Source organism: Apodemus sylvaticus, chromosome 1 (assembly GCF_947179515.1).
Source record: "Apodemus sylvaticus chromosome 1, mApoSyl1.1, whole genome shotgun sequence".
NCBI lineage: Eukaryota > Metazoa > Chordata > Mammalia > Rodentia > Muridae > Apodemus > Apodemus sylvaticus.
The window spans coordinates 11,237,746-11,258,887 of NC_067472.1; the positions used below are offsets into that span (position 1 = coordinate 11,237,746).

Sequence of the window (21,142 nt, forward strand, 5' to 3'; positions counted from 1 at the left end):
ATCTATCTGATAGTTAGAGACAATTTTCTTCAAAGATACTGGCCTTCCATGTATATCCATGGAAATAAGGTAGATTCTCCTATACACATTACCACTGTCTGTTGAAACCTGAGCTGTTTATATTATGCATATTCATGATAAGGCGACTTCACTGTAAAAAATAAATACATTTTACCTTGATCATCTACTATGTCCTAGGTGTTTATGGATACAGAGATGTATGCCTGGTGACCTTTGAAAACATTTCTGACTCTTTGAAAAGCTGAAGATTATTTTCAGAAATTTCAAGGGATTTTTTTGGTATTTTCTTTTTAAAAAAAATAATTTTATTCATATTCTTCATTCATTTTTTAAATAATTTTATTCATTTCACATTTCAAATGATATCCCCCTTCCTGGTTACCCTCCACAGACTGCCCCCTGTCCCATTCCCCTTTCCTTTGCCTCTATGAGGGTGCTCCACCCCATCTCACCCACTCCCGCCTCACTGCTCTAACATCCCCTCATGCTGGGGTATCAAACCTCCACAGTACCAAGGGTCTCCCCTCCCACTGATTTCAGAGAAGACCATCCTCTCCTACATATGTAGCAGGAACATTTCTGGGCTAAAAATTTTGAGATGGGTGGGTGTCCCTATCCCTCAACTGGGGGGCCATGCCTATCTCCTGGAGGTGGTCTCTACAGGATATATCTCCCCTTTGTTGGATATTTCAGCTAATGTCATTGGCACTGGGCCCTGGGAACTGGGACTTTCTACTGGCTTCCCCCAATTCCCCATCTTCCCCCTGTTACATGTTTCTACTCAATTCCCTGACCCTCTGTACTTCTCTCCTGTCCCTTCCAATACCTGTTCCTGCCCCACTTTTTTTTCAAGGTGGTCTTTAGGTGTGTAAGAATTCCATTTTTCACTGTTAGCAAGCATTTATGGAGACTACTAAAACAACTAAGTATAGACATCTGAGCAGTAATTGGAAGGACTACTGTCGGACCACAGGTCTTTGGAGAATATGTTCAGGGGGAAACTAGGTATGCAAGGGAAGGCTTACAGAGAAGGTGTCATTGGATGTGAGCAATAGAAGAAGATCCGCACCAGGACCAGAAGTCCTGAAGCAACCTTTGGCTGAATAGTAGTGTTGGTGAAGGACCGATACTCAAGGTTTCCTTTTGACCTATATATATGCACCATGGTATATGCATGCTCATAGCTCTTTACAAGCACCAACATTTGCACAGTCCTATACAGAATAGTGTGTGTGTATGTGTGTGTGTGTGTGTGTGGCATATAGTGCACTCAGGAATCCTGCTTTCTACCTAGCATGGCAGAAAACATAGATAAAATATATGAGTTACCACCATGATAAAATATATGAGTTAATAAATTTATTAAGAGAAAAGACTATTTAACTCCTAGGTTTTAGTCAGCAGTGAGTCAGCATGTCATGGGAGGAGAGAGTGGCTGAGCAAGGCCACTTATGGCCCAACAGCACCAAAGAGAATGAAGAGAGTATTCTGCGCTCATGGTGACATTTAGGATATGTCACCAGTGACTAATGGTCTTTCTACGATGCTTCTCCTTTCAAAGGTTCCATTACCCCCAGCAGTGTCACCGAGAAACCCTGTTTTATACATGAGCTTACTAGGGATACTTAACATTCTAACTTCAGCAAGAAAGGGTAAAAGTAGAGTTATAAAACACAACTTTGAAACAAAATGTCACCCTCTTCTTTGCTGGAGGGTCAAGTACTATACAGCGGGGCCAGTGAGTGGCTTGCTTAACACCCAGCCATCTCAGCCTCTCTGGATTGCAGGATACGTATTGGCTAAGTAAACATAGCCATAACATAGTCATAACAGGTTCTTTCAAGGAGCAGTAAGTACTCAACTCAGGTAAGTTGTTCTTTGGGCATGCTTGGTGCATCGATAGCTTTGATGAGTCACCTGATGATTCATTTGACCTTTTTAATTTTTTTTTTATTTTTGGTTGTACGGTTCGTGAGGCTGAAAAGAGAACAGGAGGCAGGTGATGCCTGTACTCAGCACAGTGACTCACCATCCACTCAGTGTGAGAGATGGCAAATGAAGAAAAAAGATGTAGATGGTCAGGTGTATTATACACCAGGCACAGGTCAAGAAATAGATGTACCAAATGATGTTTTCCAAATCAGTAGTTGACCACTCTAGGGACACCAGGTACCTAGAGGAAAACAAAACAGATTCTTCAAACTTCCATAAAAGAATAATTGGGTACACTGGGTCCCAAAATGATATAGAGATTACTAGAACAGGATTGAGAAGTGAAAATGAAGCAGAAGTCATAAGAGAAAGAAATAAAAGACCTTTTTGGGATCAGAAGGTAGAGAGTTAACCCTTATCTCATGAACCAGTGCAATTGGGCTTGGAGAATGTGGCAGCGTTGAATGCTATTACTGCTGCAGCCATCTATAAGGTGACCACAAGAACTTTGCACATCACAGGGATAAGGGAACAATTTGTAAGTGAGATAATGTATGGATAATGCAGATTATACTAAGACCTTCGACTGGATTATACTAAGAACTTGGTCTACGTAGACTAGGGTTTTTCTAAACTGAGTTTGCTTTGTTCATTCAAAGAGTAGTACAACTAACTTATGGAAGTCAAGCAATGTCTGATTTGACTTAAGGCACACTCCACAAGATGGAACTCATACCTGACACTGCTTGGGTAACCAACAACCAGACACTAGATAGGCCAGAGACTTAGGGTAAACTAAAACTTAGGGTTGGACTTTGGTCCAAAAAAAATAAAAACAAAAACAACAACAACAAATAAACAAGACTCTTAAGTGTTATTCTGCTATACTCATAGATCAGTGCCTTATTGAGTCATCATCAGAGAGGCAGACTTAACAGCTGCAGGCACTAATAGCCAGACATTACACAGAGAAAAATAGTCTAAGTGGGACATATCCATCAAATCTCTCCCCTCAGAGCTCAGTGAGCCCCCTGAAGATGAGGCATAAAGAGTTAAAGAGCTAGAAGAGATGAAGGACACCAGGAGAACAAGGCCTTCTGGACCATCTAAACAAGATGAACATGAGCTAACAGAGTCTGAAGCAGCAGGCACGGGGCTTCTTGGGGCTCTTTTCATCCTGTGGGGCTAACAGGTCCAAGACTGATATAATAGTTTTTGCTTTATTTTATTTTATTTTATTTTATTTTATTTTATTTTATTTTATTTTGTCATTTGGTTGTTATCTCTTAGGAGCCTCTTCTTTTCTTGTTTTTTTAAGGATGTATTCATTCTTTTTTTTAAATGTATATGAATGACCTGTCTTCATGCACACCAAAAGAGAACATCAGATCCCATTACAGATGGCTGGGAGCCACCATGTGGTTTTTGGGAATTGAACTGAGGACCTCTGGAAGAACAGTCAGTGCTCTAACTAGAACTCAAGAAGTTAGACCCCAGGGAACCAAATAACCCTATTAAAAAATGGGGTACAGATCTTAACAAAGAATTTTTACCTGAAGAACTTCAGATGGCTTAGAAGCACTTTAAGAAATGCTCAACATCATTAGTCATTAGGGAAATGCAGATCAAAACAACCCCGAGATTTCACCTTACACCAGTCAGAATGGCTAAAGTCAAAAACTCAGGAGACAGCAGGTGTTGGAGAGGATGTGGAGAAAGAGGAACACTTCTCCACTGCTGGTGGGGCTGTAAGATGGTACAACCACTGTGGAAATAAATCTGGAGGTTCCTCAGAAAACTGGACATGAGACTTCCAAAGGACCCTGCTATACCTCTCCTGGGCATATACCCAAAGGATTCCCCGGCATGCAATAAAGACACATGCTCCATTATGTTCATAGCAGCCTTATTTATAATAGCCAGAAGCTGGAAAGAACCCAGATGCCTCTCAAAGGAGGAATGGATACAGAAAATGTGGTATATTTACACAATGGAATACTACTCAGCAATTAGAAACAATGAATTCACAAAATTTTTAGGCAAATGGTTTGATTTGGAAAATATCATCCTAAGTGGGGTAACCCAATCACAAAAGAATACACATGGAATGCAATCTCTGATAAGTGGATATTAATTAGCCCAGAAGCCCTGAATACCCAAGGCACAAATCGCATAACAAATGACTCCCATGTAGAAGTATGGAGAGGGTCCTGATCCTGGAAAGGATTGATCTAGCATGGGAAGGGAATATAAGGACAGAGAAAAGGGAGGTAGGTGATTGGAGAAGGGATGGAGAGAAGAAGGTTTATGGGACATATGGGGAGGGGGGATCCGGGAAAGGGGAAATCATTTGGAATGTAGACAAAGAATATAGAAAATAAAAATATTAAAAAAAAAATGAGCCATCTCTCCAATCCCGAGACTCTTCTTTTCCAATAAGAGACTGACAGGGAGTGAATCCTGAGGGGAGGGGAGGCAAGGGGAAGAAAGAGGGGGAGTAGAGAGAGGGGAAATTATGGTCAAGATATATTCTATGAGGAATATATCTTGTAAGTTTTCAAAAAAAGGGAAAAAGTAAACAAGTAAAGACTAGCATTATCTCATTGCCTCTGGATTGAATATCCTTTCCTTGACTCAGTATTTGGTTACCCATAACATGTTCATGCAGGCTTGCAGAGATAGGCCATGTTTATTTTTATGTTGTCTCTACCTATCTCACAGCTTTGATTGATTGCTCTCCCCTTTGTAGTTTTGCCATTTTGAGTCCTGTTATCTCTTTAGACCCCATTTGTTTCTCTAGAATTCTAGAAGTAGCCTCTGCATTTCTTCATCTTTCTTGGGTTGCTTCAAGCATCTCACATTTTCCATCAGGATCAGGGAACATTGTGGGTTCTTCAGAAACTAAGTACTGATTTTGCCCTAGAGGCTACCCATTACCTGCTGTCTATGCTATCAAGGGGAACAGAAGACATTGCCACCAGGTAGAGTGCTCCATGCCTCCCAGTTCACTTCTCTATTTATTGAACACGTGATTTGCAGGACCTTCTATAATCCCCGAGTGCCATTCTCTTTAACTTTTAAAGTGAGATGTTAATATCTGACTTGTAGGATTGACATATAAAACAGAGGTGAAGCTCTTTCCTGGAAATGCCAAGTGCTGCTCTTGATGAATCAAAGAACAAAAACTAGGGCCCTGTATCTGACCTGTCTTCTCTCTCCTTCTCTCCAGTTATACAGCTCTGCTGAGTTTGGCAGAAGATGGCAGCTTATCCAGGAATCAGTGGTACCAAATAGGTTCTACTGGTAAGTCTGACTCCATGTTTTGGCCTAAGATATCATCACTTTCCCTAGCAGAGGATGGGGCCCTCAAATAACAATCACTTTCAGATACTCTCAAAAGTTGTGCCACTATTTTTCCATAAACCCCTAATGTATCATTAATATTATTAATACTAGGGAACTTCTGGTCCTTTGTAAGTATTTCTTTGGTATGTTTACATGATACAGACATTTTTTAAGACAGTGTACCTTTTATTGGTTAAGACAATATATATAATAATGCCTTAACCAATATATATATATAATTATTTATATATTTATATTTATATATATATAATTATTTATATATATTATATATATATATATGTATATATAAATGTCAAATAATGGTTTTCAGTATAAAGAAGGAGAGCTTAATTTCTTTATCAGCAGATCTTGTCCTCTTTCCTTATGTCAGGCCTTCTAGGCCTTCTTATCTTATTTGATACAACAAGTACCCCTATTCTCTCCCTTAGCATTCTAGCTGTGTTCTGTGGATTGCCAAACACATGTAGGCACAGGGTCATACTCTGCTCAAGCTGTTGTGACAGGATGCTATGGATTGATGGTATAAACAGTTAGTGTGTCTGTACTGGCTGGTTTTGTGTGTCAACTTGACACAGGCTGGAGTTATCACAGAGAAAGGAGCTTCAGTTGGGGAAGTGCCTCCATGAGATCCAGCTGTGGGGCATTTTCTCAATTAGTGATCAAATGGTGAGGACCCCTTGTGGGTGGTTCCACCTTTGGGCTGGTGCTCTTGGGTTCTATAAGAGAGCAGGCTGAGCAAGCCAGGGGAAGCAAGCCAGTAAGAAACATCCCTCCATGGCCTCTGCATCAGCTCCTCCTCCCTGCCCTGCTTGAATTCCAGTCCTGACTTCCTTTAGTGATGAACTGCAACATGGAAGTGTAAGCTCAACAAACCCTTTCCTCCCCAACTTGCTTCTTGTTCATGATGTTTGTGCAGGAATAGAAACCCTGACTAAGACAGTGTCTATGTGAGATTCTGAAGACTGGGAAGTTCAAGGTGAAGGTGCAATCAGATTTACTTCCTGATGTGGGCTCTCCTCTTGACCTGAATATGGCTGTATCTTTGTGGATAAAAGAAGGGCCCTGGTCTGTCTTCTCATTGTCACAAAAACACAAATTAAACCTTGGTAACCTCACTCTCATGAGCTCTTATAAAATGAATCACCTTCTAAAGGCTTGGCCAACTCCAAATTCAATCTCTTCAGTTTAGTCCTTTATTTTTATATCAGGAGGAACATAGATATACAGCCCATAATCTACCAGTATAGCTGTAGATGACAGAGGTATTTACATTTGCAAGACTGTTGTGACAGAATTGTCCTATACCTTTTTTACAGTGAGCTGCAATTATGCACATACCCTTATATTTTAAATAGTTACAAATAAGTTTACTATAAAAATTCACGTAGAGATAAATAATGTCTATTGAACATAAATAGCAAACCATTTGTTACAAAGCATTATGCATATGAAAAAGAAATAATAGAGAGTAAGGAGGAGGCAAAAAATTATAGAACAGAAATGAAGCCAGGAAAATCATAATCTTGGTTTTCTTCACCATGCTCCTAATAGGTAGCCTCCTCTATGACAATAGGTGACTCAATTTGAAAATCAACCAAGTGACAAAAGTTAATTTTGGCTTTTGTGTTTCCAACCCAAAATCCAAGTAGAGTTAAGAACAAGGTTTGGAACATTCTGGTGTGATTTTGATATTCTATTTAGTGAGAATGTCAGAGTGTGTATCCTCACCCAGAAGAGCAAACACTAGTTCATCCAGAAATGCCCATAGAAGAGACACCCAACCTGGCCCAATGCTTAGCTTAAACTAGCTCACAGGAGACTATGTATTCCTTACTTAAATAATTCAGAATCACCAGGACAGTGGCATTCTGGAGCCAATAATTTCTGCAACAAAGGCTGTAAAAGTATCTATTATCTTGCTATCCCTTCTGAAATCACATTGGAATGACATGATGGGGGGGACAACCTGCTGCCCACAGCCTCTCTGCTTCCTTTACACTTACCTCAAAGAGCACATGTTTGTTTACCTGTTGTTTTGTGTGTGTGTGTGTGTGTGTGTGTGTGTGTTTGGTTAGATAAGGTCTCCTGAAAGCCAGAGTGGCCTCACAATCCTTATGTTCATGTGGCTAGCCTTCAACTTATGATCCTCCTGCCTCTACCTTCCAGACACTGGAATTAAATGTGGGTCCTACCACATCCAGCACTTGCACTTCATAATTTCAAATACTTCGTTAAAGTCCCTGTGGTTTTTGAAAGCTAGAGAGGTTTGTTAGAGAAATTTTATTTCTTTTTTTTTCTAAAATTCATATATGCATAGAGTATTTACATGTCTGCCCTCTCCTCTCTCAAAGTCCTTCTGTGACCTCCCACTCTCCCTTAAATTCATTATATCATGGCTTTTAGCTTATTATATAAGTGCATATTTTAATGTAACCTGATGAGTCCACTTAATGTCACTTGGTAGTGACAGAGAATGAGTCTTCCTTAGAGTTGAGTCCCCTAATTAGCTATTTAATACCAAAGCTCAGTCCTAGGGATGTTTTATAAAGCTCATGTAGAGGCTGGGGATTTGGCTCAGTTAGACGGTTTGCATAACATACACAATGCCCTGAGTTCAGTCCTCAGCACTGCATAAACTTCGTATGGTGATGCGTGTCTTTACTCGTAATACCACGGAAACTGATCACTATAGGTTTCATGCTAGAGGAGCTACAGGGAGAATAGTGTCTCAGAGGAAGAAGGAGGACAAGGACAAGGACAAGGTGAGGAGAGACCTGACAAAGTTTAGAAATGTCAATGTGGAGTAAGACCACTTCTTTTTCTTTTCTTTGTCATATATATATATATATATATATATATATATATATATATATATATATATATATATATTTACACTTCAGATTTTATTCGTCCCCACCACCAACCTTCCCATACCTCCTCCCCAATACCCTGTCTCCACGAGGATTTCCTCTGTAACTCCCCCTCCCCCAAACTCCCTGGGGCCTCCTGTCTCTTGAGAGTTAGGTGCATCTTCTCTGACAAAACTCAGACCCAGCAGTACTCTGCTATATCTGTGTTGGTGGCCTCATATCAGCTGGTATATGCTGCCTGGTTGGCTATCCAGTCCAGGGTCCAGGTTAATTGAGACTGCTGGTCCTCCTACAGGGTTATCCTCCTCCTCAGTTTCTTCTTCTTTCCTTTTGTTGTTTTGTTTCTGCTATGCGTGTGTGTATCTGTGTGTGTCTGTGTGTTTGTGTGTGTGTCTGTGCGTATGTGTGTGTATGTGTGTATGTGTGTGTATGTATGTGTGTATGTGTGTGTATGTGTGTGTGTATGTGTGTATGTGTGTAGGAGTGCACACTAGGATATCAAGTGGTATGTCTGCTCTACTACTCTGCCTTATGTCCTTGAGAGAGTATTTCTCAGTGAACCTGGAGCTAGGCTGGCAGCCAGCAAGTCCCACAAATCATCCTGTCTCTGACTTCTACCTGAACACATGCACACACACACACACACACACACACACACACACACACACACACTCTCTCTCTCTCTCTCTCTTACAGTGCTGAGGCTGAAGACATCCATGGCTTTTTACACAGGTGCTAGGTACTTGAATTCAGGTCTTCCTCGTTGCCTGTCATATACTCTTGTATCCTGGAAGATAGCTCTAGCCCCAACTAACAACCCTTCTTCCCCTATCATAAAATGCCATGGCTGACTGACTGGTTGCCTTAAAGCCTGGTTCTGTGTCAACTGTGGCTGGCCATGTTGGGAATACCCGTTCAAAAACCAAGTTGAACTCTCTCAGATCTGGGGATCCAGCTCTGTATCCTTTTCAGTCTCCACTAGGGTCAGCATGTTTAAAGATTGTTTATTTCTATTGTATGTGTAGACGTGTTTTGCCTGCATTTTGAGTCACATGCATGCAATGCTTACAGAAGCCAGACGAGGTCATCAAATACCCTTGGAACTGGAATTACAGGTGGTTGTTAGCCACCATGTGGGTGCTGGAAACCCTATCATGTCTTCTGGGGAGAGCAACTCTTATGTGATGAGTCCTCTCCCCTGTCCCCCTTTTAAAATTCCTCTTTTTTTAAAAATAATGTTTATTTATTCTTCAAAATTCTTTTTACATTCCAGTCTTCATCCTCCTTATCTACTCCCCAACTGCTCCCCATCCCATACTGCCACCTCCTCCCTGCACCCATCACCATGAGGCTGTTCCCAGTTCCCCACCCACACCACATCAGACATCCCTGCTTCCTGGGCTGTCAAGACTCTCCAGGGTTAGGTGCCTTTCTCATTGAGGCCAGACCAGTGTTGGGGTCTCATATCAGCAGGTGTATGCTGCCCGATTGGTGGCCTAGGGTCTGAGCACTCTAGGAGGTCCAGGTAAGTTGAAACTGTTGGTCTTCCCATGGGGCCACCCTTCTCCTCAGCTTTTTCCAGTTTATCCCCAATTCAGCCACAGGGGTTCCTGGCTTCTGTCCATTAACCAATGGACAGCTGTTAGTATCTGCATCTGACCCTTTCAGTTGCTTGTTGGGTCTCTCCAAGGGCAGCCATGGCTGGCTCCTTTCTGAAGGCATAGCAAAGCATCAGTAGCAGTGTCAGGCCCTGGGGCCTCCCCTTGAGCTGGATCCCAATCTGGGCCTGTCACTGGACTTCTTTTTCTCTCAGGCTCTTCTCCATTTTTATCCCTGCAGTTCCTTTAGACAAGAACAATGGCTTTTGACTGTGGGATGGCAACTCCATCCCTCTACCTGATGCCTGTCCTTCCACCAGAGGTGGATTCTACAAGTTCCCCCTCCCTACTATAGAGCACCTCATCCAAGGTGCTTCCATTTGAGTCTAGAGACTCTTACCTCCCAGGTCTCCGGTACCTTCTGAAGAGTCCTCCACCTTCTGAGGTTGCCTGTTTCCATTTTTTCTGCTAGCCCTCAGGGTTTTAGTCCTGCCTGGCCCCCATGCATGATCATGCTCCTCCCTCCCCCTCCCTGTCCCCTCTCCCATCTAGGTTCTCCCTCTCCCTCCCTGTGATTGCTTTCTTTTCCCTCCTAATTGGGATTGAGCCATACTCACTTGGGCCCTTTGGCTTGTAAACCTTATTGAGTTCTGTGGATTGTATCCTGAGCATCCTATACTTTTTTGGCTAATATCTACTTATTAATGAGTAGATACCATATATGTCACTTTGGGTCTAAAGTTACATCATTCAGGATGATATTTCATTTTCTTCCATGTTCATGAGCTATCCTAATTTTATCTATTTTATCTAAATATTATAAAGTCCTTATCTAAAAAAAAAGAGTCAACCCCCTCATCCACTACTTTCTTTTCTGTTTTGGGTAGTTTGTTTTTGTTGCTATTGTTGATGTTGATGTTGTTGTTGTTGTTTGTTGGTGGTGGCGTGTGTACTTTATATATAACACAGATACATATTTTAAAAAAGTGTAATCCTCCCAGTTTATCATGGAGATGATAGTGATATTTACCAGTGGAACAGCTATAAAGGACCAGCTTTTCCATAACTCAGGTTTACCAGAGGCTGCACATATATGCACATGGACTGTAGCACTGCAGTATATACAGTAGAATTCAGGAGACTAGGCAGGAGGGCTTTTGTTTTGTTTCAGTGTGTTCCTTAGCAATAAAAATAAGGGAAAGCATTACTAAAATGGCTAGATAAGGAAGGGTATCAAGCTGAAGATATGTCCAGGTAACGGATATTCAGTGCACCACGATGCTCAGTGCACCATATTTTCAGACTTACATGGACTCCTATTTTCATGTGGCATTATTGTAAGCAAGATAGACCTCATTCCCCTGTCACTCGTGATAACTCATCCTTTCTTATTAATACTTTGAAGAAAGGTTTTATTTTAGAAGTAGATTTCTACATCAGCAAAATGTCACAAAATCATCACCTTTCAAGGGCACTGCACACTATTGTTTGTGAATTCTAGTTTGTCTATCCACTCTGTAAAATCAGTAGAATTGTATTGCTTTTTCTATTGTGAACATGAAACCACATTTTTCCCAATGAAGCATTAGCAGTGTGAAAGTTAAAGCTCTTTAATTCTTATAATCATTTTTCTGAGAGAAGCTACTCATTAGCATCGTTAACAAGAGAAGTCTAAGGCAAAGAATGATTAAGTAATTAGACCAAGGCTACATAGGTGGACCGTAAAAAGGTCATGATTTCAGTGATGGCTATCTCCAATGTCCACTTCTATTCCATGCATGGATGCTACTGCCTCTGCTGCTCACCCTAGAGCTGGAAATCTAATGCCTTAGACAGATGAGTAGTTATAGTTCAAAGGTCACTTGGGTGTAGTGTCTGTCTTTGTATCTTTCCAAATATATTTGGTATTTAACCCCCGTGTGTTTCAACTTGCCTGCCATCTCCAAAGGGGGCAAAGCATCCTGTAAGATGCACAGCACCACAGCTCCAGGAGAAATCTCTTGATCTATGGCCACACAGTCAGTGTGTTCTGACACTGAGCCACTTCCTGAGTTCAAAAAAAAAAAATCTGTCAATCAAAGCAATGTGTGTTATTATATTCACTCCTGGAAACAACTTGCTTCAAATTACATAGAAACCATGAAATTGTTGAGGAGTTTTCATCCAGCTTTAATTAAAAGATATGTCCTTTAATCACTGCTGCACCAGCCTAGAAGGAGGGTGTGACTAGTTCTCAGGTGGTTTTCTCCAGTGTTAAATTGAATCATTAAATGACCATGGGTAATGACATAGCACTTTCCACAGGGGCGCAGAACATGAAGATAAAATCATAGGTTTTCCACATCATCAAGCTCTCTTGAAAATTATCTGTGAGAGGCAATAGTCACACCGCCCCTGGAAGCAATCAATGCCAATTGTAAATAATTATGGGATGCAACATCTTATTCTTACCTTATCTAGTGATTGCTATCAATACTGTCATAACTACTATAAGTAGCCACTTTCATTCCAAGATTTTATATTCCTTCCAGACGTGATTTAAGACCTTGCATAAAACATGTCTAAGCACAATGTTGCTTTAAATGCGTGAGCCTTTCTTCTTATTTAACTGAGGACAGTCATAAATATGCCCTTTCCTGTGTGAGAAATCCATGTCATGGTGGGAAGACAGTTGATGGGTAAGAGCCTTAGAGACACTGTAAGTGCAAGCTTTACTATCTACTAAGAAAGGGATTGTGGGAAATGAAGCCATTTGTGTATCACCAAGAATTATGTGCAGAGTCCACTGACTAGAAGTAACAGAATCATCCACAATAGGCTAACTTTGTATCTATTGCCTCCATTTCACAGGTGTTGGTTTTATTCTTAGAATGGCCTTCTCTACTTTAGGGCACAGAATGGACATTCTTATCTTTAGGCTTACAGCCTAAATATAAGTTTAATAATAGTTTAGTAGTTCCATCAGTTTCCCTGCATGCTCTCTATTTTCAGAGATCAAAAATGGACTGACTATGATTATAAACACAGAAGGTGAAATATTTACTATACATGAAAGTCAGTTATTTATTCTGGGAACTGAACCAGATTCAATCAAATGGCATGCTTCATAGCCAAAGGGATGTGTAACTGTTAATGAAGAAAATAAAAACTCTTAAAGAGATTCTATATTAAAGAAGGAAGGATAAATTCTCATTAGGGAAAAAATACAGATGGGAGATCAGAGAATTATTGCAATGCCATGAACACCTTTATATTTAAGTCCCCAGCTTTGTATTTAAGTACAAACTGTAATGGTATAGGCACCCAATAAACAATGGCCTTTGATCATTAGGATACTGTTGTGACGTTGTAGCTGTTGCCTCATTTTAATGAAAGAGAAAAGCTGTGTAAGTTATCCACTAGAACAACACTAAGAGCCTTGAAACTTAAATGTATCTGGCGTTTTGCTCTTGCTTGTGGTACTAACAATCAAACTCAAGGAAAAAAATGTTTTTTATCTTTATCCCACAAGAAGAAAAGACCAAATATTGTTGAATTTGTAAAATTATATATTCATTTTAGCCTGATAATTTAGAAAGAGCTGAGTTCATGCATTAAGCATTGAAGAATTTGGAGGCATTTCACCCAAATGTCTTAAAAATGCATTTCTGTCCATAGCCCAATTATTTCTAAAAGGTTGAACAATTTGGTTTGGTGCTTGGGCAAAATTCGGTATTTAAAACCTGGAAAATAGTCCTTACTACAAATCATGAAACAATTCGCTAAGTTTAAAAAATATTCTTAAGAAAATTCCATTTGACTGAAAATTTGTTTGTGCTTACTTTGTAATATTTGTTTATATAAAAGGGCTGCCTTTAAGAGGGGGTCAGCTGAATAGTGACTGTCAACTGTCTATGTCAAACTAACATGACAATTTGGAGCTGTTAAAAATTAGTCTTTAGGTCAATGAGATGGATCAGTGGATAAAATTTAGCACTTACCATTCAAACCTGAGAACTTGAGGTTACTCCTCAGAGTCAACCATAGAAGGAGATGGAGAAACTGTACACAGTGGGTACTAAATTATATCGATTGTGTCATTGCTTCCCATAGTTCAGTGTAATAAGTATGACTGACATCCTTTGGTAGTCTTAGACAATAAATAACAAATCCTATTTGTTGTATATTGACTACATTTGGGGCTTATTAAGTATTTGCATTAATTGTATAAATTGATCAAGACTGTCAAGATACAATAAAAATTCAGCCTACATAAGTAATAAAATAACAGATGTTTATTCGTGGGTCTGAAGCAACAGAGAGTCTGACTGTATGTTCCTTGAGATCAACAGGCTTATTAAATGGATCAGGTCATGTTCTCTCCCTGTCAGCCCCACCCTCCCCTGCACAAGATGCAGTCTCTGTCTTTGGTGTACCCTATGCACTGCTTGTGTCTCCTAACCAAAAGCTCAGTCCAACCAAAATCCTGGAATTTAATCTTAAGGGCCTTATTAGGCAGCATGTCCCTAGTTATACCTGGGGGTAGAATCAACCTCAGCAAGTGACATGACCAAATAGTAAGGAATGTTCATGAGACAGAATTGCCTTATGCTTTTAGTACGGAAAGAGGAGAGGGTAATGGAAAGGCATCCATAAGAGATACTTCTTATGTGTGGATGTTTTCATACTCATTTTAAATGAGCAACAGATTGGAAGGTAAGTAAAAATGCTGAGTCTCATAGATATTTATTCACTTCACCTCGTTAAACATTGGTAGATAATAGTGATGACATTTAAAACTATGTATGTCTGACTAAGGACATACTTATGGTACCCCAAGCTGCAACCCTATGTCTAGTATACTCTTCACCTCCATGATACTTTGAATGAGTAAAACGTTTAATCCTAGACCCCCTACAGCCTGTTTACTATATGCCTGGGCTCTTATCCCAATTCAGAGCCCTTATCCTTGGCTGCCCAAGCATATACACAGATGATTTGCAATGAACTTACCATCTTTGGGTGGGAACATAGACATTTAGATTGATTATTGTCTGCCTTCTTCATGGTGCTCTGTTTACTTCTTCAAAGTTAATTATTACTTCTGTTTCTTCCCGAAATTTAATACAGCATAGCAGGTTCAGGTCGCTTTGGGTCACTGGTTGGAATAACATATGTTTTGGGTCAGCATATCTAAGTTCAATCTCAGATTCCATGTTCACTAGCTATAGGAACCAAGATGTCAGTTTTCTTTAGCAAAGTCCTATTTTGCAAACTAAAAATGAAATAGTATTATTATCAGCAAGAAAAACATTAATATAGTCTCCAAATATGTCTTTTTTATTTCCTCCTTCCTGCTCCTGCTAAGAGGCAATCAAAAGCCAAGACTCTGCCATTCACATGTTTCTGTATACCTTGTATTCTACCTTAGATGAAGCAAAATAAGTATACATGTATATTTATTTTGTATACATGTAAGTATGCACACTACATGCATGAGAGTAATGCTATCTCTTCATACCTTTTTTGGTACAGTATTCTTAGGACTTCAGAACAATCAGAAACCATTTGCTTTGGACTTCAGACTTTCTCATCTCTCTCATCCCTGGTGACTACCTCTCTTGCTTCTGAGCCCCACATTGTGAGCTGAACCATGGGCAATTCAATGAAGAGCACAGGCAGTCACAGGAAGGTGTTCTGAGACTCATCGTAAGCGCTGTGCTGGGACATTAACTGCACCTGCATTAGGAGAGCCAGATAAGAGCAGTTTCATTACCCTGGAGTGGCGGGAGTTTTATCTCTTCTCCAGAAGTTAATGATCTCCACATGAGTGCTGCTTCCCATGCCTCTTGCACCTTCCTTCACTTCTTAATCTTTTCCTGTGATTAGCAAGTTTGCCTTACAAATGACAGTGAATGTGTCTTTGTGCAGTATGAGCTCACCGCTTCTGCTCCAGTCTCCACTCACTAATGGCCGCCATCGATTCCCGTCCCCTTATCTTGATGATTTTCTGTCCCCCTCGGGAGCAGCTTCTCTATCTTTTCACAATAGAGATTCAATCACATCTCCTGGTTTCTTCGACGAATCCCTCTGATGTCAAAGTGCCAAGCACTGGCAGGAATGAGAGGGAAAGAAGGGTCGGCCATAACTCTGGAGTCCTAATTTGTAATTATATTAAAGGAAGTTAATTTAATGATAGTGAGCATACCTCACTGAAATCTCAAAGGCTTCTAGGATTTACCATGGTTTTGCATGTGGTTCTGGTTGATCCACCTTTGGTTTCTGGGTGCAGTCACAATGCTTTTTCTGGAATTCTGCTCATGAAAGCACAACATAAGCTATACCACTCCCGTTCCAAAGTGTTCCTCGGTAAAGCAAACAAAATTATGCTTCCACCTGACATGAGATTTCCTCCTCATATAATGTAAAGCATTTATAAGTATACAAACGATATTTGCATATGTCGTATTATCCATTTTTAGATGTTTTTCCTTTCTCCTTGAGTCATCACACTTCTCTATTTCCTGAGGTTTAGAGTAACCTCTCTCTCTCTCTCTCTCTCTCTCTCTCTCTCTCTCTCTCTCTGTGTGTGTGTGTGTGTGTGTGTGTGTATGTGTGTTGTGTGATTGACTGCATATAAGGATGGTTTTTCCTTTTTTCTACATGGCCCCTGCTGTCTGATGCTTAAGCACAATGCCAAATACACACACACACACACACACACACACACACACACGGACAGATGGATAGATAGAGACTTGATTAAAGACACATTACAATGTAAAATGCCTGCCAAATACCACACACATATCATTCATTAACATCGAATCTAAAATTTAACTAAATGAATACATACTACTATTTTGTGAATCACTAAAACATATCATTTTAACTACATTGATCATCATGAGACATCTACTGGTTTAAAAGGTATTAAAATTAAACACAAAATAAGGATTTGGAGCAGGGATGAATTAGGCTTCCAGCTCTTAGTGTGTGTGATGAGTGGACTTGACGAATGGATTTGGGGGTGAGTTAGCCCCAGATATTTTTTTTTCTATGAAAGGTTAGCTGAGGCTGTCTTAGTACCTAATCATGAAGAAGATAGGGTGGAGGAGCCACAGCACTGAGCAGTTGGCAGTTTGTCAGGATAGGTCAGGTGGCCATCCCTGGCACTGTTCTCTGTCAGACTCTCAGCACTCCAGGAGAATTTAGAGGGCATTCCATCTGGCCTCCCATGGCTTGCAGGGATCTCAGCTACGAAGGGCTAGAGAAATGAATGCCGAGAGCCTTTTAAAATGAGAACAGGACTTTGCTGCCTATCAGGATCTATGTTCCTCTTAACTAGAGTAACAAGAGGAAATGGACCTGTCCCAATGTTGTTTATTGTTGGCCCTGGCACTTAAGACATCAACACCTCTAAGCAAAGCAATCCCATAATTTAAAGAAAAGTGTCAAGGCTTCCCAGGCATGGCAAGATGTGCTCCAGGGTGTGGACAGAACCTGCATCCATAAGATTTATGGTAAAGACTTTTACACGAGCGCCGCATTTACAGCAGATAAATTCCAGAAGACGTTACTATTACCGATAATTGAATTACAAAGCCATTATCATGTGCCGAGCAGAGCAAGTTTGGGCCTCTATGGTGACAGAATGAAACTTGTAGAATATTTATGCCTGTGCAGTTTCTGAATTGCCATTCTACAGAGCACAGTGGTGGGTCTCACCTCTCCTATAAGCAACTGTGCTTCTGAGCAATTTTGCAGTCCTAGAAAACAAGATACCTAGGAAAACAAGAGAGGAATGCAGTTCAGACATTAGCACCCAGCCCTCCTAAACATTCCTCATGTTCAAGTCTTCCACAGCTCCTGTGCTCAAAATATTAATGCAGTGCATGAAATTTGGGCATTTAAAACAAGAATAAATAGGTACACTGGTATCAGTGCTGTTTGCTACTGAGAAAAATGAATAAAAGTAGCCTCATAATGAAAAACATTATTATGGGGCTGGAGAAATGTTCAGGGTGTAAGAGTTGCACTGCTCCTGCAGAGGACCTGAATTCAGTTCCCAGTACCCATACCAGGCCACTCGCAACTCCCTGCAACTAGATCTCCAGGGGACCCCATATCTTCTTCTGGTCTCTGCTGACACCTGCACACACTAAAAGACAGACAGACAGACAAGAGAGACAGACAGACAGACAGACAGACAGACACACACACACACACACACACACACCACGTAAATATACCTTTTTGGAAAAGGACATTTTTATAACTTTTCCACTTAAAAAGTATACCATAGGTTCATTGGTGTGATTTTGAAACCCAGGAACCATGAACCAACTACAGCTGAAATGGCCTAGCCTGATCTATTTACTGTCTTTACAGAATGAAAGACAAAATGCCCGCTATAAGCCACACCGCAATGCTGCATTCCTAAGACATGGGTTATCACCCTATTTAGTTTTTCTATAATTCAGTATATTTTTATAAACTTTGGATATAGTTTTCCCTCCCACAATATTTGAACTTTTAAGTAATTTCAGAGTTAAGAAATACATTAATAAAGACACCAGGAAAAGGGCTGGAGAGATCGCTCAGCAGTTAAGAACACTTACTGCTCTGACAGAGGATCCAAGTTTGCTTTCCAACGCCCACGTGCCAGCTCAAAAGCATCTACAACTTTAGTTTTAGGGTATTCAGTGCCTCTTTTGACCTCTTTGGGTCCTTACACATATCACATATGCACATACACAAACACACAAGTAAACACACAAAATTAAGTAAATAAATACTTTTAAAGATTCTAGGAAATCCCCACATATGCTTAAACCAGCTCTGACCAGTGTTAAGTCATATTACAGAGCCCAATGATCATAGTTAAGAAATTCACATATCAACTTGAGGCCTTGTTTTTATTTACCCGGGCTTTTTTTCAGATATCTTTTTCTTTATAATGCAGAATTTCCTGTTACATTTGTCTAACATTCTATTTTAGTTTCTTGAAATTTTCATTTTTCCCTGTCTCTAATGATCTAGCAATGTGTGGGGGTAGGGTGGAGTGGGGTGTTGCAAAAAGTACTTAATCTTGCAAATGAGAAGTAAGAATAATTCCCAAAAGGTAAGCTATCATCATATGATAGAATATTTGATGAGCTATTATATAGACTTTTTGAGATATCATGAAATAGATACTATTGTATATTATTCCTGGAATATAATTTGTATAAAAATTGGCATTATATATCAAAAGATTTTTTTAAAATACCTGTTATTTTCTTATGATTCTTTTTTTCTACATCCTGACCTCAGTTTCTTCTTCCTGCTCTTATGCCAGCCTCCTTTCTGCCCCACCCCTATCCACCATTCCATTTCCCTTAAAAAGAGCAGGCTTCCCATGGACATCAACCAAACATGACATATTGAGCTGTACTAAGACTTATTATTCAGCAATAATAATTATTAAGGCTGGATAAGCCAACCCAGTATGAGGAAAAGGGTCCGATTAAGGCAAAGAGTCAGAGATAGCCCCTGCCTCCACTATCAGGAATCCCACAAGAAGACCAAGCTACACGACTGTAACATATAGGCAGAGGGCCTAGGACAAGGCCATCCAGGCAACCTGGTTTGTTTCAGTCTTTGTGAGCCTCTGTGAGCTCAGATTAGTTGATTCTGTGAGTTTTCTTGGGTTGTACCCTCTGGCTCCTACAATTCTTTCTCCCCTTTTCTGCAGGATTCCTGAGGCCTATTTTTTATGATCCAGTGTTGTCATTTTATACTTTGTATTGAAAGGACAGAAAACTTAGAGATGCTTAACGTGTACATGTAAAAACAATCATCCCAGCAGCATCTGTAACACAAAAATGTGTGCGCTCCACCCACAGCCCATGGTAGAAAGATGAATTAAGGCTGATTACATGGTGTATCCCATAATAGCTGTCAGAGTTTATCAAGTGTTCTCTTACACCGTGTTATATTAATGATGTGGTACATTAGTTATGAAAGCAGGAAAGAAATGCCTGTGCAAACATAGAGTCATTACTACAGGATGAGATTGATAACCATGGAGCTCTCCTGGAGGGTTTGAGTTCATATCTATGACAGCACACGGCCTTTCCTCCGTCTATCATGCTTATGATCTTCCGTCTTGTCTGCTCCTTCTGTTCTCCCATCTCTTCTCCTCCATGGATCCCCTTTCACTCCATCTTCTCATGTACTCTATTTCTATCACACTGGAGTGCAGAATGACACCCTGAAGAATTCACATCTATGATGAAAGATGGACTTATAAACAAACCAAACATCAAGTGATAAAATCAAAAGGTGTGTTTTTTATTCATTTCCCATTATCACACCGGCCTCCACTGCTAATTAGTGACTAGAAGGTCAGAAAGCAAATTAGCAATGCCTTTAAAGTCTTTTCGAAGAAAGTCACTGCCTTCACCTGTTGCCAAATTCCTCACACCTCATGCTCAGAACTCAAGAAATTCTTTATAATCAAAGAAAGTTCCAAGAATTTGAAGACTCTAGAAACCTTTATCTCTACAATAAAGATAAATCTAATTTCCTTCAGCCTCACCCAGTTCTATCTCTCCTACCTTCCAAACTTTATCAACTGAATTTCTCTTTTCTCCCATTTAAGGTAAATTTGGGCAATAATTTCTTAGAGCATTTTGCAGAGGTTATTATACCAGAAATTAAAGACACAGAACATCTTCATGTCACAGTAGGTTAATAAAGTGTGGAGGAGTGGCTACATAGATGGTTGAGACACTCTTACTGGGGATTCAAATTTGTCCAGTACATACAAATATGAGTTTTGACCACATATTTGAAGGTTATTTGTTGTTGTTATTATTGTTATAGCTGCTGCTGCTGCTATTTGATGCATAGCTTTGCAATGTAGCCCAGGCTATCCTCCAACTCATGATCTTTTGCATGGTTACAGGCATATACATCTGACTTTTTGAAGTTATGTACAGAAGATAGTACCCAGGTTGGTTATAAACTCTAGAAACTCCATTGTATGCTTCCAACTGTATTGTTCTAATCCCCAGCTACACGATTCTAGAAAGCAAACAAAAAAAAATGGGAGCATTGTTACATTTTTTTACAACTTTTGCTCAATGATGTATATACATTCCAAGATGGCACTACTTTTTCAGAGATGCTAAAAGTATTTATTTTTACATTCATCTCTACCCAAATCCCTTTGTCTGTCCATCTGCCCATCTCTTTCCAGGTCTAGGTAGAAGTTCCAATCTTTAAGGAGAAGGTTTTTGTTGTTTAGAAGCCTTTGCTTTCTTACCTGTCGAATGAAGAACTTGAATTTGTTCATTGCTAACTTACTTTCTATTTTCAAAGGATCCTTCC

The 21,142-nt window shown here is 40.0% G+C and overlaps 1 protein-coding gene across 4 annotated transcripts in view; it reads left to right on the forward strand.

Annotated features, from left to right (window-relative positions):
• Window positions 1-21,142, forward strand: part of Sorcs1 (sortilin related VPS10 domain containing receptor 1) — a 534,948-nt gene that overhangs the window by 354,838 nt on the left and 158,968 nt on the right. For all 4 annotated transcript variants that reach the window (XM_052183901.1, XM_052183891.1, XM_052183884.1 and 1 more), the window contains exon 5: window positions 5,183-5,256. In XM_052183901.1, the coding sequence (XP_052039861.1) occupies window positions 5,183-5,256 (74 nt within the window). The remainder of the gene's footprint in view (window positions 1-5,182; window positions 5,257-21,142) is intronic.